General features: G+C 55.7%; 1 protein-coding gene across 1 annotated transcript; it reads left to right on the forward strand.

Annotated features, from left to right (window-relative positions):
- Positions 1 to 936: 936 nt before the first annotated feature.
- On the forward strand, positions 937 to 20833 carry COCSUDRAFT_64075 (hypothetical protein; the record flags this gene model as incomplete). The annotated part of the gene is made up of 44 exons (XM_005651604.1): positions 937 to 1304; positions 1513 to 1764; positions 1955 to 2122; positions 2368 to 2583; positions 3092 to 3187; positions 3348 to 3419; positions 3557 to 3649; positions 3885 to 4034; positions 4157 to 4225; positions 4532 to 4704; positions 4907 to 4949; positions 5088 to 5148; positions 5371 to 5495; positions 5927 to 6127; positions 6419 to 6525; positions 6803 to 7023; positions 7490 to 7621; positions 7903 to 8055; positions 8468 to 8727; positions 9022 to 9216; positions 9578 to 9736; positions 10057 to 10191; positions 10753 to 10908; positions 11154 to 11246; positions 11387 to 11465; positions 11657 to 11801; positions 12111 to 12328; positions 12576 to 12642; positions 12773 to 12910; positions 13156 to 13259; positions 13567 to 13730; positions 14113 to 14364; positions 14544 to 14612; positions 14776 to 14917; positions 15187 to 15328; positions 15435 to 15560; positions 15713 to 16947; positions 17160 to 17753; positions 17956 to 18131; positions 18779 to 18917; positions 19246 to 19457; positions 19786 to 19899; positions 20210 to 20317; positions 20561 to 20833. Exons 1-44 carry the CDS (start codon positions 1020 to 1022, stop codon positions 20831 to 20833), a joined length of 8112 nt encoding a protein of 2703 aa, XP_005651661.1. The 5' UTR covers positions 937 to 1019.
- Positions 20834 to 21196: the final 363 nt, after the last annotated feature.

A 21196-nucleotide genomic window follows, 5' to 3' on the forward strand; every position in this document is an offset into this window, starting at 1 on the left:
AAGCTCCCCGATTCGAATTCCAGGGACTGAGATGGAGTTGCTGGGGGAAGCTGGTCTATGCTTGGGTGACTGTCCACCTCAGCAGTGGTGTCTTTCTTCTCAAGCTGCCTGCATTTGATCGTGAATAGGGCTTGCAGTGCCTGTAATCAGCCAGAAACCACAGAAAGATGAGTTCTTGGACATACTCAGAGCTGCTTCACGTTCAGATTAACACGCTTGAGAGTGCAGGGAACCTTGTACACCAGCAGGGCGAGAGGCCCTCACCTGCAGGCGCTTGGGGCCTAATTTTTCGATCTTACGGCTGGTGAAGTCTTCCCAGTCTTGGAAGTATTCCACACTACGAGCAGCTAGTATCCTCTCTGCTAGGACCTTGCCTAAACCCTTCACTGCTTCTAAGTCCTGCGTAAGAACCAACGACAGGAAAAGCTCCATTTAGCCTATTCAAATTGAATGAGGACAAGAGGACAATCGCATCATCTGCGCTTGTTTGGTTTGGTGAAGCAAGATGCCGATGTGCCCTGCGAAAGACTTCATGGAGTCAGGAGCGGGTAGGTCGATGCGGTGCTCAGGTAAGCAATACCTTCAGATTGCAGGAATTCAGGTCCATGTAGACTGGTGCTGCGTCGCATGACATCCGTGCTGGGCCTCGGTCTGGGGAGATCCGATCCTCCGACCAGCCGACAGGCTCTCGGCTGAGTGTCTTTGAACCAACTCAGCTCCAGAGTTCCATCAAAGCAGCAATATAGTACCAACCTGTGCTGTTTTGAGGACTCCTTGGGCTCGTCTGTGATTGCTCCTGTCGCTCTTCTTGCACAAACTCCGAGAGGCCAAATTTGGCAGCATCACCAGAGCACTTTTTCTGGTGCACCGCTCCCTTGCAAGGCATGATCTGGGGGGCTTCCTTCTATCAATGACGATAAATTGTAATATTCTTGCAAAGGAATCATCATCGACGAAGGGAAGTGCATGCTCGGGACCGAGAAAGAAAGTGCAATGAGTGAAAGACGTCCAGTAGAAGAATGGTGAAGGGGAAGGGCCATGACAAGGCTCTGGCCGTCAAGGGCAAGGGAACTGTAGTTGCTTACAAGGAGCAGGCCGAGGGATGGGCTGCCTACTACCTGGACAGTTGCAAGGTGCCCTTGGAAAAGCGGCAGAAGCAGTTTCAGGAGAAGTACAGCCAGTTCAAGGAGGGGAACGCTGGGATTGTGGAATGCAGAGATTGGCTGTACTTTGCCAAATTCGCATTCCTGGTTGGACTGGACTCGCTGTGCCTGCCGAAATGCCCCTCACGCAGTGATCTACATGTGCGCAGTCCACCTCTCAGACAAGCAAACATCTCGGTGTACCCTGCTTTAGGATCTTGTCGTTAGGAGAATTTTCCTACACCTGGTATGCATGCGTCAACACAGGCACCGCCTTGCCCAAACCTTTTACACAAGTGAGGTAGCTCATTATTTCAAGGCTGCCAGGTGCAATAATGTTACTCACAGCCAGCTTATGTGTTCCTTGCAGGATGGCACCTTCCCTGTGGAGGACTGCTTCGAGTGCGCGATGCAGGCGGCACACAGGGGTGCCAAGGACGGCTCCATTCAGAGCGCAGTTCTCTTCTCCCACTTTGCAGACGAGTTTGGGCTCAGGGGAGGCATCCTCTTCATCCAGCACCTCACCAAGGGAGTGGACATTGATTCTTGGAGGGACCCCAAGGCCGATTGGCTCAAGGGCGACCCACACAGGATGCCCTTTGAGCTGGCCACAGATCCCACGGTGGGTCTCATCCCCCCTCGTGCATGACCACATGTCTTGTAAAAATGCTACTTCTTCTCAGCAAAATTGGCACTGGATCAATACTTGCTTGAATATGGTGTCCTGATGTGTTTGCATTCCGATGCACAACATGGGCAAGTAATTGTTAGCAATGGCTCGTGTTTAAGATGTGGCTGCATGCGTGGCACAGGTGGTGGGGGTGACGAAGGAGGAGCGTGTGGAGATCAAGCTGCGAGAGATCAAGGGGCTGCTGGTGGCCATGATGCAGTGCGGCCGCCTGAAGGTGCCCGAGGAGCAGCGGCAGTACCAGGCCGTCAACGGCGACCTGTCCAAGGCAAGGCCTTGCAATTGGACAAATGTTCTTGAGCTTACAGATTACGACGCATGGCAGCAAGGGCTTGCAAATGTTATACCCCACTAGCATGGGATTTTGACCAGCTGAGCTATAAAGTCTGACATGTCGACATGCCCGTGGTCCCTGTTGCGATACGTGTGCCCAGTGCGGGTGTAAGAGTGGTCCGATGCCCTCGACATGTAATAAGAGCGGACTCATGGGCATCGGCGCGTGTGGCGCTGACGGGCGGGCCGGTCACATGCGCGCAGGTGCTGCTGGATGCGCGGCATGTGCTGTTCAGCCTGGCGACCAAGGCCAGCCGGCTGTCGCCCGCGTCGGCGCGCGAGATGCTGGTGCGCGCGCGCGACAAGGTGCTGCTCGAACGCGCGGCCGAGATCGCGCTCGACTTCTGGCGCGGCGCGCGGCCGGCCGCCGACACCGAAACCTCCGACGACAAGTTCAACGCCGCCAAGCTGCGCTCTGCGGTGCGCCGGTTTTGCCGATGTCCGGCACATGCATTACTCACCAATCGGAGCTCCCCTTTGTTTGCACTGCAATGCTCGATCAAAAAGAGAGCGCTTCCTTCATGTGCATGACTCAAGGGCTATTGACGAGTTCTGGGCAGTACTCCTGGAATGATGTTTGTAGACGGAGTGCTCAATGGGTGCGCTGTTGTGCGCTTTTGTATGTGCCAGCAAGATCACTTATCTGGAGCTTATCTGGAGTGCATTGCAATGCGCCTGGGGAGAAGAGCAGGTTCTCCAGGGACAGTTTTCAAGCTATTGCCCTGTCCCGGCTGTGTTCTGGGCAATACCTGAAGGATTCTGCCTTTCAAGAGAGTCTCAATGAGTGTGTACTGTAGATGACACTCGTCTAGCCGCTAGATGACATTCGTCTAGCCAGTAGGTATTGACGGCAAATCCTATGACGAGGCCTGGGAGTGCTCTCTGTCAGGTCAGAACCGTCGTTCAAATTTCCTGGTTTGCCGTGCAGATGGAAAAGACTGGCACGAAGAAGGGCAAGGCCGTCAAGCAGCTACCTGCGATGAAGGACATGAAGGACAAGCTGCTCACAAACCAGAGGGAGGCGGTGAGTTTGAGATGGTCTTTGGATTGGTTTTCATCTATTTATCTCTCTGTGAGTTTGCAAGTAATCAGGAATTGAAATTGCTGACAAGAGATTCTGCTGGTATACATTACTTCTTTGGTATCTGCTTATTACTTAAGAGCGCTTGTGGCAATGCTTGCAGGCCAGAAAGTACCTGATGGATGTTGTACCAGAAGCATGCACCAGGAGAGCTGCAGTGCCAAGCCCTGAGGAGGTGAGACTGCAAAGACTTGAAGCACTTCAATCTTTTATTTTACAGACGATCGTGACTGCAAAAATGGCACATGTCTGGATATCAAAGCCTGATTATCAGATGCAAAGGCTGACAAACACAATGTGGCAAACCTGCAGGTGTCCTTTGTCCGGGACCTGGTCAATGGTAGAGCAAAGCTGCAGAAGGAGGACATCAGGAAGGCTCTCGCTGAGGGCAAGCCATCCGAGGAGGTAAGTCTCTTTCCACTCTAAGCTGTCAACCAGTTACTTCAGTCCACTGCGCAAGAGCAAAGATATTTCATGTGCCCAGCATGTTTCCTTGTGGCAGAGCTGGAGACAAGGAAGGTGCTAAGTAGCAGGCTCATGGAGTTTCTTCCACACTCACTTGCACAAGGCACAGTCCTCTGCCCAGTTTGGATAGGAACACTCTTCAATTATTTGACACGTGTCTTGTTCTTCAAAACAGGAGCGTAAGACTGTGGAGCTGTGGCTGGAGAAGACTGCAGCGGACTCTGGTCCCCAGGAATGCCAGCACTGGGAGGACAAGACTCTGCTCTCCCGCCCTGAGATGCTCTCCCATGTGCACACCACAGCCCTGGCCCGGCTCAAAAAGCAGGTGCGGGCACATGCCAGGAGCATGCGCCGAATGCCCATTGGCAGTGAGCCATGGAATTTACGGCAGTACTGTTCATGGCTGTTGAACCTGATTTCAAGCGTTGTTTCTCTGCTGTCCTGCAGATGCCAGAGGAGCATGGAAGTGAGGACGGGCAAGATGCACCCAGCAGCGTATTGCATGAGCTGGAGCAGGTGAGGACAATGGGGAATGATTGCAATGGGGATGGATGGGTTTTTGGATCTGATAGCAAGGCTACTTTTGGCAACAAGCATCTGCCCACTTGCTTGGGCTTCCATGGCTTACAGGGCTTCCTGCATTCCTCCGCCAGTTCTTCCATACCTCTGCATCAGTAGGCAATGAGATGCATGGACATAATATTGTTGGCAGAGGTGTGTAGGAGACTTTGTGACCAGTCCAGCAGCATCGAGACTCAACAAGTAATCAGGTGTTTAGCCAGTACGTGAAAGGTCTGATCAGTGTGCTTTGGCTGCTTGCAGCTGGTGCATGGGAAGCCCTTCGAGGACATGCATGTGCCGAACGTGTCGGCAGACATGACCTTTGAGGACTTCATGAGCATGCCCAACAGCGTTGAGAGCCCCGACAGCCTCGCCTGCCTCCTGCCCCAGGCTGTGCACGATGTTGTGTCAGAGCTGGCCAACAAATTGCTGAGGTGTGAATAGTGCCATTCTCTACTGGAAGCCATGCCATGCATCATTCTTATACAGCAGCCTCAGCTGGTGCTGCTGCAGCTACCCAGACAAATCCAGCGTATGAAAACCTCGTACTAGCAAGTTTTAGAAGAAAATCGGATAACTATGTTGATTTTGGCACTACTGCAACAATTTGAAGTGTTCTACGCCTGACTTGTGCAGGGACCAGGCGCTTGATCTTCTGGTTGCGCTGGAAGACGATCTGGTGAGTGTGCAAATTAATAAATGCATGCCTTAATTAGCCTGCTGCATGTGACGTGGGTGTTCTGCCTGCTGAGAATTGCCGTTCTGTCAGTAACGCGTGGTAAAATATCGGTAAGCAATGGCCTCTACTGCCATGCAGGGTGCTGACTCTGCCCTGCAGACTCACCGGGAGGCCCTGGGGGACTCCTGCAACACCCTTGGTGAGCCCATCAACCTCACCTCCTCCACTTGCTACATCATTCAAGCTGTCTCTGCATTTGCAAACTCTCTTTGGACCATGAAATATGGACAACCTGCGCCCCTCGCACACGATTGCCCATGTGCTTTTCTTTTCAAATACAGACTCTTTGGACCATGAGAAGTGCCATACCTGGTACGCACAGACAAATCTGTTCATATGCTTTGTGTATTTTATCTTGCAGATGGGCTGGTGGAGGTGGAGGCAGTGGGCGAGAAGGATGCCAACCTGCGCTACTACAACCTGGACGAGCCGCTAAAGGAGACCCAATGGGTGGCCGGCGTTGTCAGCCAGGCCTTTGGCCGCAAGGTGATTCCCCGGCAAACATCCTCTGCGTCACTCTCTGTTCCATGCCCTTCAGATTTCCTTGGCCTTGGTTGTGCCTGGCTACAGTCCAGGCCATCATCAAGACAATCAAACACAACACACATCAAGCCCCGTCTTGTGAGAGGCCCTGTTGCCATCTGGGTTTCTTAGTCCAGGCCGTTATCAAAGACTAAGAAACAGCATGGCTCGCCTCCGGGGCGCAGTTGTTCTCTGCAAGGAGTATTGCGCAGATGGCATGTGGACTCGCTATGCTGCAATGACACTGGTGTTGCGAATGTTGCCTGAGATTTCCTCACCTATTATTTCCTGTATGGTATCTATCGTGATGCAGTTGGCATAAAACATACTGCCTGCTGGTGTGGCTCTCGTGGCTGGAATGTGGCTGACAAAAGATTGGTGTGCTGGGCGTGCAGCTGTGCGTGCGGGCGGGCGACGAGAAGGCGCTGGCGATCCGGGGGCAGCTGCTGCTGGAGATCCACTACATGCAGATGCGCCGCGCCGTCGCGCAGGCCCGCGGCGAGTTCGAGTACGACCGCGCCCTCGCCAAGCGCGCATTCCTCATCCACCGCCGTCTGGAGAGCGAGTCTGACGAGGACCTGCGCCGCAACCTGGCCGTGATTTCACCTGCTTATCTTTCGTGTTGCTGCATTGCTTTTGCATGGGCCCCTGCAGCCAAGCTGATCCACACTGCCGTCTCCTTGCAACAGTCTTTACACTCATGGCTGTGCGTTGGGTCACCATGCATCCGTTCCTTGATAGCGAGGAATGCTGGAGGTCAGTCCTGTGTGGCTGAGGACTTCAGCCGGGGGTGCAAATGAAATGTCCAGTACATTGGCGGTGAGATGTTGGAGTTCAGGTATTGAGGAGGTGCTGAAGATGTTGAAGCAAAAGTGTGCCGGCTGCAGGGGGATGGGCCGCCGCTGCCGCTGCACTGCGTGAGCCGCATCCAGCGCCCGTACCGCGATGACGAATGGCTGGATGAGGAGGAGTCTGCCGCCAGTGGGGACGACAGGTGGGTTTCCCGCCTGTCCCCTCCCAACGAAGCTATACTGTGCTGTTCTCTGTAACGCAGAGAGCTGTCAAATTTCATGGGGACATGGTGGCGGGTTTTTTTTCTGTGTTGAGAAGTGAATGCCAGCTATGAGCAGATGAAGCAAAGTATGATTTTGGGGAAAATCACCGGTAGTGCCATTTAAAACTGCAGGACATTATGAATTGAGATGTAGACTAGCAAGAAGTGACAGATTATTGCTTTTGTTTCTGGAGAAATTTTGTGTGCATGCACATAGGCGGTGGTCAGAGCAGAAGCCGGACATAGAGCCGCCGAGCAGCACAGGGCGATCGGACGGCGTCCACCCGGCAACAGTGGCAGCAGCGACGGCCGCGGCTGCGGCGGCGGCGGTAGCGGCGGGGATCGGGGATCCCAGCGCCCGGCCGGCGGCAAGCAGCGCAGTGAACAGCTTCATGGCGGATCTGTACAAGAAGCGGGGGGAGCATGCACGCCCCTCAGGTGGGCTTCTTCCTCCTGACACTGACATGCTGCCCCTGGCGGACCCAGGTCAACTGTGTAGGGTCCATCTCATGCCTGTTCATGCGCCTCTGATCAGAGTGTGTCTGCAGGTCTGTGGGCACAACTGAGTAAGCATAACAGCGTATAGATCTGCAAACTGCGGCTGGTTGAATGCAGTTTCTCTGGTGCCTGATGGTTATTGCATAGATGGCCTGCCCGTGTCATATTTATCCCTGGCATTTTGGTACTTTTGCCACAGCTTCCCACCGTCCGCATGATAAGCTTTTCGCAATCATAGTGCACATGAGCGTTACTTGGTTCTGGAGGTGCTGCATGCAAGGACAGTTCAAGCTTCAGGCATCGGGGGCGGTCAATCTGCTGAGTGTTCTCATGGGGAAGTGCTGTCCAAACCTGCAGCACTTACCTGTAACTCTATATGCTGAAAGTGGTGTGTGCTGCTCTGCAGATGCGCTGAGGGCGGTGGAGCAGCAGCTGGCCAACCTGTATGCGGAGGAGGTACGGGAGAGGGGCCGCAACAGCTTCCTGGCGCGCACGCTCGAGGATGTGCGCGACACCCTCGCCGCCATCGAGAAAGGAGGTACGTGCCTGCAAAGAACCACCATCACCTTGCACGTATCTTGCTCTCTTTGGGCTCTTTGTGCACCCGCTCAAGTGCCTCTTTCGAGCCTTTTTTGCGTGCAGTGGCAAGGAATGTATTGTGCCTCGAGAGCTGTGTTTGTTCTTCTATGCCCAATAGCATTTGCTTTGGTGCAGTAACATTTCCTCCTGAGGGGAGATCGTAGGAAATTCTCAAAAGTTATCCATATGCAAGCTCCGTGAATGGTGTGTGAATGACGCGGCTGCTGGGTGTGCGCGCAGGGGACGGCGGCGAGCTGACGATGGACAGCCAGGAGAGCATCCGCGTGGCGGGGAAGCTGATTGAGAACCTGGAGGCGCAGACGCAGCACAATCGCAATCTTGTGGCGGCCGCCGCCGTAGCCGCGCACCGGGACAACCTCAACCAGCTCGCAGGTGCCCCATCTCAGTCCACCCACAATTTATACTTCCCCACGGGGGGTTGGCCGAGCAATACCTGCGCCAGGGCACGCCTCCGGTGCTCATCTGGCTGGAAGGACTAGGGGTGCCAAGCCTTTGTTGACTCTGAGACAGCAATCAGGGGTAATAGACTCTTGGGTCTCCCGTACAAGTCTGGTACACTTCCTGTGTTACAGAAATCCTAAACCTTTTGTGGTTCAGGCTTTAGAGTCCGCCGCTTTCTATGCCACAGAGATACTGACATCTCTCAAGCTGATTACATTGGTGCATGCTGAGGAATATGTGGGAATCATCTGTTGTTGGACCCTTTCCAGAACCCATTGAACCTGTTGATGAAAATTCCTTGAGTAATAAAAGGAAGCGAGGTGTGAAATTGGGAACCCTGCAGCGATGGAATCAGGGCGCACCGCCACCGGAGGCCCCACCGCCGGCAGCGAGGCCCCCTTGCAGGGAATGACGGGGGGCCTGCCACCTCAGCGCCCCAAGGGCCCTCCGCGAGCAGCACCGCGCGCAAACGGCGGCGGCCCGGAGGCAGCCAGCGGTTCGGCAAACATGGACGACATCGACTATGAGTGCGAGACTGATGTGGAAGCTTACCTCACCTCCACGGACGATGAGTCAGTGGCCAGCCTGATCAGCGAAGAAGATGTGCGCTCCCTGCTCCCTGCCAGCACACAGCAACTGTCCCATGCCCTTGGCATTGCCATCTGACGTTGGTGTTGACTGCTGAGATTCTTATTACGAAGAATTGTGGTGGGGGGTGCTTCTTGTATTCAGTGGACGCTGCTGCTTCATGCGCTCCCCAACATGCATGCTGCTGCTGGATTCACCAGCAGCAAGTTGTGCATGACCGTCAGATTTGCTGACCGCTGTGTCGATTGCTCCCTGCTGCAATGATGACAAAATTACTCCCTGCTGATGCTGATCCATGTTGCCGAGCAGGACGCGAGCTGGAAGCAGAGGTATCTGAACCTCGCCCGCGACGCTGCAGACCTGCTGATAGAGAGCGGGTTCATGTCAGACGCCCTGCTGCGCGCCATTGCCATCTACATCATCGCCTGCCTCAAAACTCAGGCAAGCGCTTGCTCTCAAGCGCACCTTCTTATTTGCCTGTCATTGCCACAAGGAATTACTTGTGTCAACCGGCTCATCATCCGGCTGAATGGCCCAAATCGAGGCGCAGACTCTGGCAGACACACAAGAAGCAGGATACGGCATGGCCTACCGTCTGTCTGTCTTGTGTCAGCCATCCTGGTGTAATTGCATGCACCAAAGCTGCCACCACTTCAGGATGCGTTGTATGGCGGATTACGCTCTTTTGCAAATGTTGATGTTCTTATGGTAAAGAACAGGAACAATATTGTGAATATCGGCATGCTCCGTGCACAGCCCCCAGAATTCCCTTGCCCACTGGCACGTCCACAATCGCCCCAGTCGCTTTCAAAGCTAGACTCTAAACGGGTTGCATGCATCGACAACGGAAACTGTGGTGCAGCAGGGGGAGCACACGACGCTGTTCCACGTGACGTGGCGCCACATGGCGCTGCTGAGTCAGGACCAGCTGTACGAGCTGGCCAACAAGCTGTGTGTGCGCCTGGGCAACCTGCAGAAAGTGCTACCCTGCTACCGCTCTGCCCACCACGACTACACTGTTATGGTGCTGGCCCAGCTCCCTGCTCTCTCTGTGGGGAATGGTTCTTGCACAAAGTATTTACTTGCATGGCGTGCAATCCTTTAAATCTACTCTCCTTGGGGAATAAATTTGCATGAAGTGCTTGCTTGCATGGTGTGTCTCTGCCTAAAAGACTCTGCCATCTCTGTAGCGGCAAGCATGGAAATTTGAACAGCCTTTCCATGCATGCTTTGCATCCTCCTTGATTCCTGGCTGAAGTACTGGGTGGTATGGGGAAAACCTAGAGCACATAGTGAGAAGATGAGAGGCGGCAGGTTGGTGAAATTTTGTGGTTGATTTGGCAGGAGGCGTGCGTGAGCAGGGAGGGAAATGAGGTGCTGCTGGTGACGGCATCAGAGGCAGAGGATGTGATGAACGAGGATGACAAATTCGACGCCTTCCGCACTGTGCACGACATCCACATCTTCAAGCAGCCCAGGGTGAGCTGTGATCCTCGTGCAAATCGCAGGCCCGATATGTTGATGTCAACATCAATACTGCACTGGGCCCGGGTTGTACAGCTGTGCTGGACATCAAACCCTTGTGCTATCAATGCACTCCACTGTACAGTCCAGAAATGCGTGTTTCGCAGTTTAGTTCCAGAACCAGCAAGACAACTGTCAGGACACTTCTGGATGTGCAGGGCCAGAGCTTGCAGTGACAATTTGGGACATGCCTTCTGTATTTTGCATGCTGCACCCCTCCGCATGTAAACATGGCCTGCCCTGCATGTCAGTGTGTTATATCAAGATCAAGCGGCAGATATTGGTGGATGGGTTGCCCTGCTCAGTCGAGACAGATCCCTTCATTGCAATGGCTTGTTTTGTTTTGTTGACATGCAGTGGTTGCCGCGTATTTTTTATTTGCGCGCAGTGACTGCCATGTTTTTTTCACGTGCAGTGATGCCATGTGTTTTTGGCGGGCAGTGATTTGCCATGTTTTGTCAGAATGCAGCATTTGCAATGCCACAGACAGTAGTAAGGTGCTGGGTGGCTGTACAGGTGAACAAGCCGCCCAAGACGATGAAGGAGACGGACAGGTGGGTCAAGGACTTCCTAGACGACACCTACCGGGAGGACGGCGCGGCCGCCTCTCGTTTTGCCAACACAAAGCGCGTCCGGGAGCTCGTCACGCGCTCTGAGCGGCTGCTGCACAAGGTATCAACCCCTCTTTTTTACCAATCCCCTACATCCCTTACTTCAGGAATGGATATGGTAATTCGCCGTCTCAGCAAGTGCCTGTAATCTGGAAAGCTTTATGAGTTGCCATGGCATTGACTCCTCATGTGCACCGCATTTGGTCCCATTGAGGGGCTTGGTTTTTTAGCATTTGGGCTTGTTCTAGCATTTCTAGCATGACCGCCAGCAGGGCGTGCTGAGGAAATCTTTGGTTTGACATGCAGGCGACTGACACGATCGAGGAGCGGCGCGAGTGCATGTCATGCCTGGAGGAGGCCGTGCATGTGTACAGGGACATCGTCCTGGTGGAGAGTCAGGTATCTCTTTCATCAAAATCAGCTCTTCCTGCAGCTTGCGGGTTGCACGTTTGTTCTGAAGATGCTTTGTGGTGGGTCTCTAATGCCGTGAAGTGTGAACACGTCCACGTAGTAAATTGCATGGTGTGTGGGCTGTGCAGATGCGGCAGCAGAGGCAGGCCCTGAGGGACCTGAAGGTGTTTGGGGACTACCTGGAATCCTGGCAGCAGGCGCATGAAAGTGCGCACAGCTTCTACCCCTTACGAATCCCTTCCATACTTGTTGGCTCTCATTGGCAGTTGTGACATGAGTTGTGGACTCCCCCTTGATGCCAGTGAGTGCATCAGAAGACCCAGCAAACAATCCCTTTAGTAAGACCTAGAACTGCATGTAAAGCCACCTGCAACCAATGGATTGTGGTGTCAATGAAGGGACTGAGAAGGCAGCTCATGGGTACACAGGTGTCCAGGCGACGCTGCTGAAGGCCAGGATCAAGCAGGAGCGGGAGCTGCTGAGGAGCTGCGAGGCCGGCAGCAAGCGCGCCAGAGTCAACGCGCTCCCCGCAGACATTGAGACGTGAGCGCCCACCTTCCCCATCCTATCACATGCGGCACCCACCCTCTTTTGCGCAGCGACTGCTTGCTTGGCTTGCCGAATTCCCCAGCCTCACATGAAATCAGTAGTGGGTTGCGTCCCTTTTTCAGTCTGCCTAGGCGTCAAAGATGTTCTCAGCCTGGACGCATATCGATTTGTAGATGCTCACCTGTCAATGCTCCAAGACTCAAAAGCGCAACCACACAATCTATCAAGTCATCCATGTGTGGAAGAATTTTTGTTGGGATTTCCATTGATGCCTTTCACAAATGCGTATCCTGGCACATGCAGGAGCTGCAAGGCATGGGCGGAGAAGCTGGTGGGCATCAGCGACGACTCATCGCTGACGGCGGCGGACAAGGCCAAGATTAAGGAGGAGTACGGGCTGTGGGAGCAAAAGACAGGCATCAACGCCAAGGAGGGCGGTGTCGGCATCCTGGGCATCCGCACTCGCCAGCTCATGCACGAGCGCCGCCTCGAGCTGCTGGAAGCCCTGCGCGACAAGCCATGTGAGCCATTCTGTGCGCATGAATATGATTGTGGGCATGTGGTGTCCTTGATGTGTGCACAACAGCAAGACTTCGAGTCTCTTGGGGCGTGTCCCCCTCATTCTTAGCAATCAGCCCATTTGTTGTGGTAGACCGCATGGGACATATTCATAACAAGGCTGTTCCGTGACCATGAGGAAGCGTGACTGGCAACGACGATAATTAACATTGAGCAAAACATGAGGTGAATATTGATGTGCTGCTGCAGCCACGCACTTCTTCAGGGAGAGGATCAAGGCCATTGCTGGCGCCGCATGCATCGACATCAACACAGAGTAGGCTCTTGCTCCCTTCTACTGCCTTGCGCGGCCTTCATGCCTTGACTTGCACCAAACTCTTGAGATCTTCTTGCATGTGAGCATTTAGCAACGGACAACATGGGTCTTAGATGATTGGCTGGCGCAGGGTGGAGGAGGCGTTCCTGGGGCTGCTGGTGCAGTGCCAGGACATAGTGAAGCAGGACATCCGCCACGTCATGCAGTGGCTGCAGCGCATGGATGTGCGCATGGAGGCTTGCCGCACAGAGTACCACCAGACGCTGCAGTGCGCACCTTCCTATTCCTCCACCCCATTGCTGCATCGGCAAATACTGTCCTGTGAAGCTGGCTGCCAATGCTGCAATCTGCATAGTGCATGTCCAGAGTGCATCCCCAATCAGCCTCAGGCCCTTGCGGCTTTGCTGGCAGGCTTTACTGTGTATGTGCGGTTGAGAGGACCAATGTTGCGTGTTTTTCACACCAGGACAAGTCATCGCTCCATCTAAGGTGCTGCTGTTGGTGTTGTCTTAGGGCGGCTGTAGAGGAGTCTCTGGTGGATGCGACTGAGCTGATGGAGAAGCATGCCTGGGAGGCACTGCGCCAGACCGTCGCCGTCAAAGCCCGCAACCACGCCGGTGCGCAATCCTAGTGATAAAATTTTGTGCTGCTTGTTGCCTGAGCATGCCTCTACCCCTTCAAGGACCCTTGCTGGTGTTAGGAAGATCTCCAAGCACCGTGCTGGCTATCTGGTACCTTCCTCTTTCACTGCTTGTGGGGCTGTTCAAGCACCCTTGGATAAGCTCAACGTGCAGCTTGCTAGAACAACAAGGCTAGCATGGGGGGTTGCCGATCTGCCTTTGATGTGAAAATGTGCAATTTGACAGCAAGTGTGAAACCTTCTCGCTGAGCTTTCTCTTACACAATTGCATTTGTGCTGCGCAGAGGCCAAGAAGCGCGCGATAGAGCGGCAGGAGCAGCTGCGCAAGGAGGAGGCGGCGCGCGAGGCCCAGGAGCGGCTGCTGCGGGAGGAGCGCGACCGCGAGGCCGCCCGCGCCGAGAAGCTGCGCCGGAAGCTGGCACGCCAACAGGAGCTCGCTGCACAGCAGGTGCCTCCCTTCCCTTCATCTAGTACACCTTTTTGTGTGCCAATATCTTGCTTCCCTGGATAATATTGCCCTGACGTCACATCAACAACATCAGGTGCCGGGTGAGATGGAAGACTTCTCGTGCAACTTGCACCTGCAGAGCTGTGGATTGCATGCAATGCGCTGACATCACAGCAAATGGCGACAATGGATCATTTCCTCGCTGACTGGGTGTGCTACCCTGGGAGCAATGGAGCCCCCCCCTCAAGCTTAGCTAGTGTGGGTAAGTGTAACCCAATTAGTGAGCGGCCTGTGTGTTCAATCAACCTTTTTGTACAATGCCCGAGATGCCGCCACTGGTGAGCATTCAAAAACTTGTAACATAATACATCCAACGTTGCAGGCTGCCAAGCAAAAGCAGCAGGCAGAGCAGCTGGCGAAGCAGTGCCAGAGGGAGGCCGAGGCGGCCGAGAAGCTGCGGCTCCAGCAGGAGCGCGAAGCGGAGCAGCGCAGGAAGGAGGAGCAGCAGCGGAGGGAACAGCAGGAGCGCGACGCGCAGAAGCAGCAGCAGCAGCAGCAGGCGCTCGCGAAGGCCAAGAAGCAGAAGCAGCAGCAGCAGCGGCCGGCGGTCGAAGCTGCCTCCGAGGCGCCAAGGGTGCGTCATTGCTCTGCCATTCTTACTCTTATGCTCCTGCCCTTCTTATCCATACTGTAAGGTCTGCAGGTGCCTGATTGCGAGGAGTGCAGGATACATAGAAACAGTAGATGGGAAGCACTGTCAAGCAAGGGGGTTTTTAATTAACAACTTATATTTTGAGGGTATGCATGGTGCAGGTGAGGAAGTCTGCTTCCAAGCAGCAGCAGGACGGCAAGGGTGAGCCAATAGCAGCCTCTGACAAAGAGGTGCGGCATTTTCACTTTCTCACCCCAAGCCCCCCATAAGCACCCTCAACCGTAGCCATTGCCCAGCTCCATTCAAGCATGGACATAGCTTGTGCATATTTTGGACCGTTCCTGTCCTTGTAAGTGTCCAGATAGGGCAGTGAATTGAGAATATGGCATGCAGCCGGATTCGGATGATGAGGCGGCAATCCTGCAGAGGCTGCTGGCGATGACAGCAAAGTCTGCAGAGCAGGACAGCGGGACTGATGCAAAGCGCGCAGCTGCCAGCAACGCTGCATCTATGTCCTCTGCCAGCAGCCAGACAGGTGGCAATCCCATTTATTTTCTGTGACATTTATTCTTTTTCTCAGTATGAGACCAAAGAGCACAACAAGCGTGTTTGCTTTCCTGCCACAACTGATGTCTTGGGTATTGTAGCATGAGAACATATCGCAGATAGTCTGGTCTATTCTCCTAGTCCTGCCTGTCTTCATGGAGACCGTGTTTGATCACTTGGCTTGCCCCGGTAGTGCCAGGCTTGAAGGAATTGGCCTTGACGATCGAGTGCTGACTGCGCATGTGTGTTCTGCGGCAGGCATAGAGCAGTCTCCGCGCAAGCAGAGTCTAAAAGCACTGGAGGTGCCGGCCCGCGATGCTGCGTCTGGCGGCTGGGGAGATGAGGAGTCAGATAACAGCACGCCAGACGTCCGATCGTGGTTCACCAAAACTTCGAGCAGGTATGCTCTACATCCTTTACTGCTTGTCCTATTTCAATATAGGACCTTTGGGTGTGCAGAGGTCTCATGTTTTTGGTGCTGAGCAGGGTTTTGTTGGTACCTGCAGGGGGGAAGCAGACAGAGGCAGCAATTCAGACAGGATACCCAACAGCAGTCTGCCGAAGGACCCTGGCAAAAAGGTGGCTGCAAAGGAGAGGGGGCCTAAGTGCCAGTGCTGTAAGCAGTACCACAAGTAAGGAGCTTCCACCCTACTGTAGCACAACTTATGCACCTGCATTTTCAGCTTGCCTTCTTGGGTCCTACTCCTTTCTGGAGGGTTTGCATGTGCAAGTTTGCGAATTTTTCTCCTCTGCAGAGGCTGAAAGGGGCACAACTTCCACGCAGGCTGATAAACTGCCCCAAGCTGACGCACCTGAAGGTGGAGACGCGCAAGAAGCTGACGCGCATGTACGAGGAGGGGCACACGGTGGACGCCGACAACTTCATGCGCAAGCTCGGCTGCCTGCACTGCGGCGCGCTCAGCCACTTCCTGGTCGCGTGCCCTGAGCTGCAGTTCACCAGCAAGGACCAGCGCTGGGAGCTGTCCGACCTCTACCAGGGCGGCAACCCCAAGCAGGCCCAGAAGCTCGTGCGCGAATGGCGCGAAGCCACGCAGCCGGCCCCCACAGCCCCCGCAAAGCCGGCAACTGGCAAAGCGCCGGCTGCACCGGGCCCCGCAGTGAAACCGCTTGCGGCGGCGGCTGTGGCAGCCGATGCCAAAGCAGTACCGCGGCCGCCGCCGCCGGCCGTGGCTGCGCGAGCGGCTGGCCCGGCTCCGGCCGTCGCCGCGCCGCAGCGGCCTGCAGCGCAGATAGGAGCGCAGCAGCCGCGGCCACAGGCCCAGCCGGCCAAGCAGCCGCCACAGCCGCCCGCGGAGGACGCGCGCAGCACGGCGCCGTCCGAGGGCAGCAGCGCAGTGGCGTCCAGGAGCGGCAGCTTCCTGGATCAGCTAGCGCCCGGCATCACCCGCCAGGACAGCACCGCTTCATCATCTCAGACAGGCAAGCCTCATCACCTTGTCATATTGCCGCATGCTACATGGCTGTACGTGCACCTCTCAGACCACACGCGATATGTACAAACCCCAGAAAGGAATTTTCGGATCACTCCCTTGAGTTTTGCTGCAGGGCTGGCATTTGGATCGAGCTTTTTGGCGCCAGAACAGGCCTCCTCCCAGCCCGTGCCAGACCTGCCCATCTACAGCCTCTTCCCCCGGCCGGCACCCCGGGACATGAGCCCGCGAGCGCCCGTCCTGAACCCCTTCCCGGGCATGCAGAACGCGCACAGCCTGTCGCAGGCCCCCGAGCAGCCCAGCATTTCTCAGCAGCAGCAGCACATGTCCACTGGAGGCCCATCCCAGGACCCCCATGCACAGCAGCGCTCTTCCATGTTCATGCAGAGCTCTTCTCAGCCCGGCCCCTCGCAGCCGATGCAGCCAACTGGCAGCTGGGACTTACTGCAGAACGGCGGACCTAGCGGCATACCGGCTGCTGCAGCGCTGTCCGTGCTCGGCAGCGCCCCAAGCGGCAGCGCTGCCCCTCTGCCGCTGCCCAGCGCCAGCTTGGGCATGTTCAATTCAGGTGTGCTTCCGTCCTTTCTTTCAGCCACATGCAAGTGTCAGGCCTGTGGGCTACTCAGTGTTGAGGTTCCCTGCTTGCTGCACAAGACGTCTAGGGGCCAATATGGTTGTCGCTCGTGTAAAGGCTCCAATCAACCTCACATATGGTGCTGAAGTGTTAACGATCAGACCCTGATTCCGCACCACTTTGACGCTATATTCCTCTTGATGCAGGCACTTCACAGCAGTCAGCGGGCTATGCGCCATATGCCATGTCAGACACCACAAGGTCCGCAGTGTCCCAGCTGAGGCCGAGCGCATCTGCGTCGGCCTTCGGAGCAGCTGCCCCGCAGGCAACCCCCAGCGGCTTCCCGGCAGCTGCCCCGGCAGCTTCCCAGCAGTCGCTCAGCAGCTCCCGCGACCCCCAGCTGCTGCGGCCGCCAAGCCGATCCGCGTCCACCTCGGTGATCGGTGACCGAATCGTCGCGCCCCCGCCACAGCAGCACGGCAACAGCAGCACCCTCGGCGGCAGCCTCTTCTCAGGCTTCATGGGCTTTGGGCAGAGGGCGGCCGCCCCCGGGCAGGTGCTGGGCGAGCAGATCCTGCCGAAGCCCCTGGCGAAGGGGGCCTTTGGCCCGATCGGGTCCCGGCCGCGCGCGGCATCCGTTCAGCTGCCCAGTCAGCAGTCCAGTCAGCAGTACGGACTCATGCAGCCGTCCCAGCCGGACGCGCTGGCCCCCGGCATGACCTCCATGTCCAGCTGGGGCAGCGAGCAGAGCAGCCAGCCTGACCTGGCCCTGAATGGCCGCCAGGGGTCAGGACCCAGTGGTGAGCCTTCAATTTTTAAGCTGTGAAAGTCTAATTACCTCACATTGTGCCTCAAAGCTTTTCGGTGTGCCCTTCCTCCTGTTCAATTGCCAGGGCGCTACTCCTCAAATGGAAGGAAACCTGCTCGTCATTGTGGTTTTGTCATGATCGTCATGCACCGTTGGGCAGAACTTAGGCAATGTATGTGTACCTTGGCTTGCAGGTGGCCGGTACTGGCCGCAGGCAAACGGCAAGCAGTCAGGTATGCAGGAGGCACGCCCCAGCACGCAGAGTTCTGCGGCAGACTCCGACCGCTGCCTCAACGCTGTTGTGCAGGCTCTGGCGCAGTGTGCAGCCTTCCGCGAAGGCCTCCTGCGCCTCGACCAGCGTGCACTGCAGGTCTGCATCAGCCTTTGCTGCCCATGCCTTTCTAGGGGGCTCCTTTATTGCACCGCTGCCATGCAGAGGTCTCTGTCAAGAAGGTTGTTCCTGTTATCTGAAGCTGCTGCAGATTGCATATTTGCCATTGCAGCTTCGGTGTGCAGGCTCGACCTTCTGGGCATGTCCAGATTGCAGCAGCACGTCCCCACTTTGCTCCAAAAGGAAATAAGCAATCGCAGGTTTTGACGAACTGCAGTTCTGGCCGCTTGGACACAGCTGCTCGCGGATTAGCAGCCCCCCATGTGAGGCACCTGTACAGCTAGCGCAACAAATGTTTGTAAGAAATGTCTAAGAAGTAACAATGATGTTTGTTGTATATTTGGCGTGTCCACAGTTGATTGGGTCTTGCGTGGATCTGGCGAGCCCAACAAGGGGTGGGATTGTGGCAGCCTTTAGCTGCAGCTCTGGCTCTGTGGCAGCTCTGCAGGACGTGCCTTGCCTTTTGGCAAGAAACACGTGTAATAATACTGATAATGATCGCCTTTCGGCAGAAATAGCGGCCTTTTGGCAAGAAACACGTGTGATAATACTGATAATGATAGCCTTTTGGCAGAAACAGTGTGGAATCATACTTATAATATTACGGTAATGGTTTGTACGAGCAGGGCAGCAGCGCGGTGCCGGGTGCGTTGGCGGAGCTGTTCCGGGTTCTGGCGCGCGATGACATGCGGCCGGACGGCGGCGGCGGCGGCATAGCACCCAGCCGCCTGCGCGAAGCCCTGTGTCGCGTCAACCCCCGGCTGGGTGAGCGTCCTGATATCGACGTGATGCAGGCACTGCTGTAGAAAGCTTGTTGCTCGCTTGTGTTCCTTTGCACGTATGCGTCAGCATGGAGAACCTTGCATTGGCTTCATGAGAAAAGCTGTTGGATGGGAGCCGTGCCAATGCTGATATGCACAGGGGTGTTCACTCAGACATGCCACATGTGATGCGTGTTGATGTATGCTGTGTGCTTGCTGGAATCAATGGTTGATTTGGGGCGGTGTGTACCAGGGGGCCGTGTGTTCGATTGTGAAACCCACGTTCATGCCGCGGATGCTAAACTGATGTTATGACTGCTGCCCTTTTGCAGGGGAGATGAGCGATGCAGGGGAGGTGTTTGGGGAGATTCTGAATGCGGTGGGGGCGGTGAGGGGCGGCGGAGAACTAGTGAACGCATGCTTTGGGCTGCGCATCTCAGAGCGCGTCGTCTGCGGCCCATGCGGCCAGAAGGCCACCCACATCAGCGAGTACACCGAGCACATCTTCACCGTGTCGGCCACCGCTGTCATGCGCCAGCTGCGGGTGAGTAGCTGACTGGAATCTTCCGCATTCTTGAGTCCTGCTGTTCCCCTCAGGCGTGCTCACTCTGCCACTGCCACTGTCACTTGATTCCCTTTTCCCGGTGCTCTTGGAATTTCTTGCAAACTTTGGGCTCCAAGCAACCTCCAGCATGTGCCCTGTGCTTCTTAGGTGCCCACACAATGATCGTGTGTGCCTTGCTTGTTTTTCCGTGACACCAGAGCTTCTCCAAACACTCAATGGCAAAGGTTTCCTTGTCCTGTCCATGCAATATCCTACCTTGGCGCGTATGCAAAGATGACTGATCGGCACTGATTGTTGGCATGCACAGGCACTGCGAGCAGGTGGCCGCCCCCAGCGCCTGGGGCAGGTGTTGTTTGCCACGGCTCAGCAAGCCAACAAGACCTGCGACACCGACGAGGGCGGCTGCGGCCAGCTGCGACAAGTGCAGGCGCGCCCCCACTCCTCTCTCTGTCATGAGATGACTCATATCATACACACTGTGAACGGTCTATTTTCCTGGCGCCGGCAGAGACGCCTGTCTGGTTTCAGTGCTGAATGCTGCATGCTGTGTGCCTCCTTCCACATGGATTTGATGGGCAACAAAACCGATAAGTTATTCTTCCCCTTCATACGTCATGCCCTTTGAGGATTGCAGCGCTTGGAAGGTGTGGACTGCATTTGGCGGGGGCACACCAAAGACCGTACAAAGGGAGGTCTGGCTATCCGGCTTACAAAAAGTTTGTGGGGTGCAGACGCGGCTGGCGCATGCGCCGCCGCGGTTCTTTGTGCTGCAGCTGGCCTGGCAGCGGCCGCGCGAGTCGCCCCAGGACATCCGCGACACCCTCGCTGCCATCCAAGAGGTGCACCCCTTGCCTCACCTCTTGCTTCTGACTGCAAGGCTGTGTCCCGGCTGCCGCCATGTCATGCAGCAGGTTGTCTGGGATTTTTTAAATAAATGCCAGTTATATAATGTCAGTCATGGTAGCAGCAGCCTCGATGGAATAGCTTGATGAACTGGGTGTTCTTCTTCACGAGGCACCGAAGTTCTTCCTGGTGTGTAGGCTTCCATGACCACATGATGGAATGTGCGCATCATTGCGCAGGAGGTCGATCTGTCAGAGCTATTCATGGGCCTGCTGCCGGGAGCGGCCGTATACGGGCTGCGCAGCGCGGTGTGCCACTACGGGCAGCAGCGGCTGTGCGCGTTCGTTCGCCACCCCCGCAATGGCGCATGGCTCGCCCTGGATGACGGGGCCGCCGGGCGGATTATGGGATCGTGGCCCGACGCGCGCGAAAAGTGTGCGGCCGGCGGCATCCAGCCAGCCGTGCTGCTGTTCGAAGCGCGCTTCCCCGCCAGCTCCCCTGGCGGCCGCTGACCCTCGGGGGACACGAGCGGATGTGCAGGGCCAGCTCTCCTGGCGACCGGTGAAACCCTCGTGGGCGCGCGCAAATATGGAGAGCCAGATTTTACGGGACTCCCACCCCGCAGCGACCCTCGGGGACATGCGCGGACAACTAGGGCTAGATTTCATGGGGGCCCCTGCCTTGGGGATGCATGCGGTTTCACATTGTGCGGCACATGAGTATGGTGTCTGCATTGGAAGCATAATATGTCCATGCCGGCTGTGACGGTGCAGAAGGACTACTGAGGGCATGCATGTGGCCATTGATCTCTGATCATTTATGGAGATTTGGAGTTACAGCATATATATAGATCAGGGAAGATGGGAGTTTGTAGA

Source organism: Coccomyxa subellipsoidea (genome assembly GCF_000258705.1).
Source record: "Coccomyxa subellipsoidea C-169, whole genome shotgun sequence".
In the NCBI taxonomy this organism is placed as follows: Eukaryota; Viridiplantae; Chlorophyta; class Trebouxiophyceae; family Coccomyxaceae; genus Coccomyxa; species Coccomyxa subellipsoidea.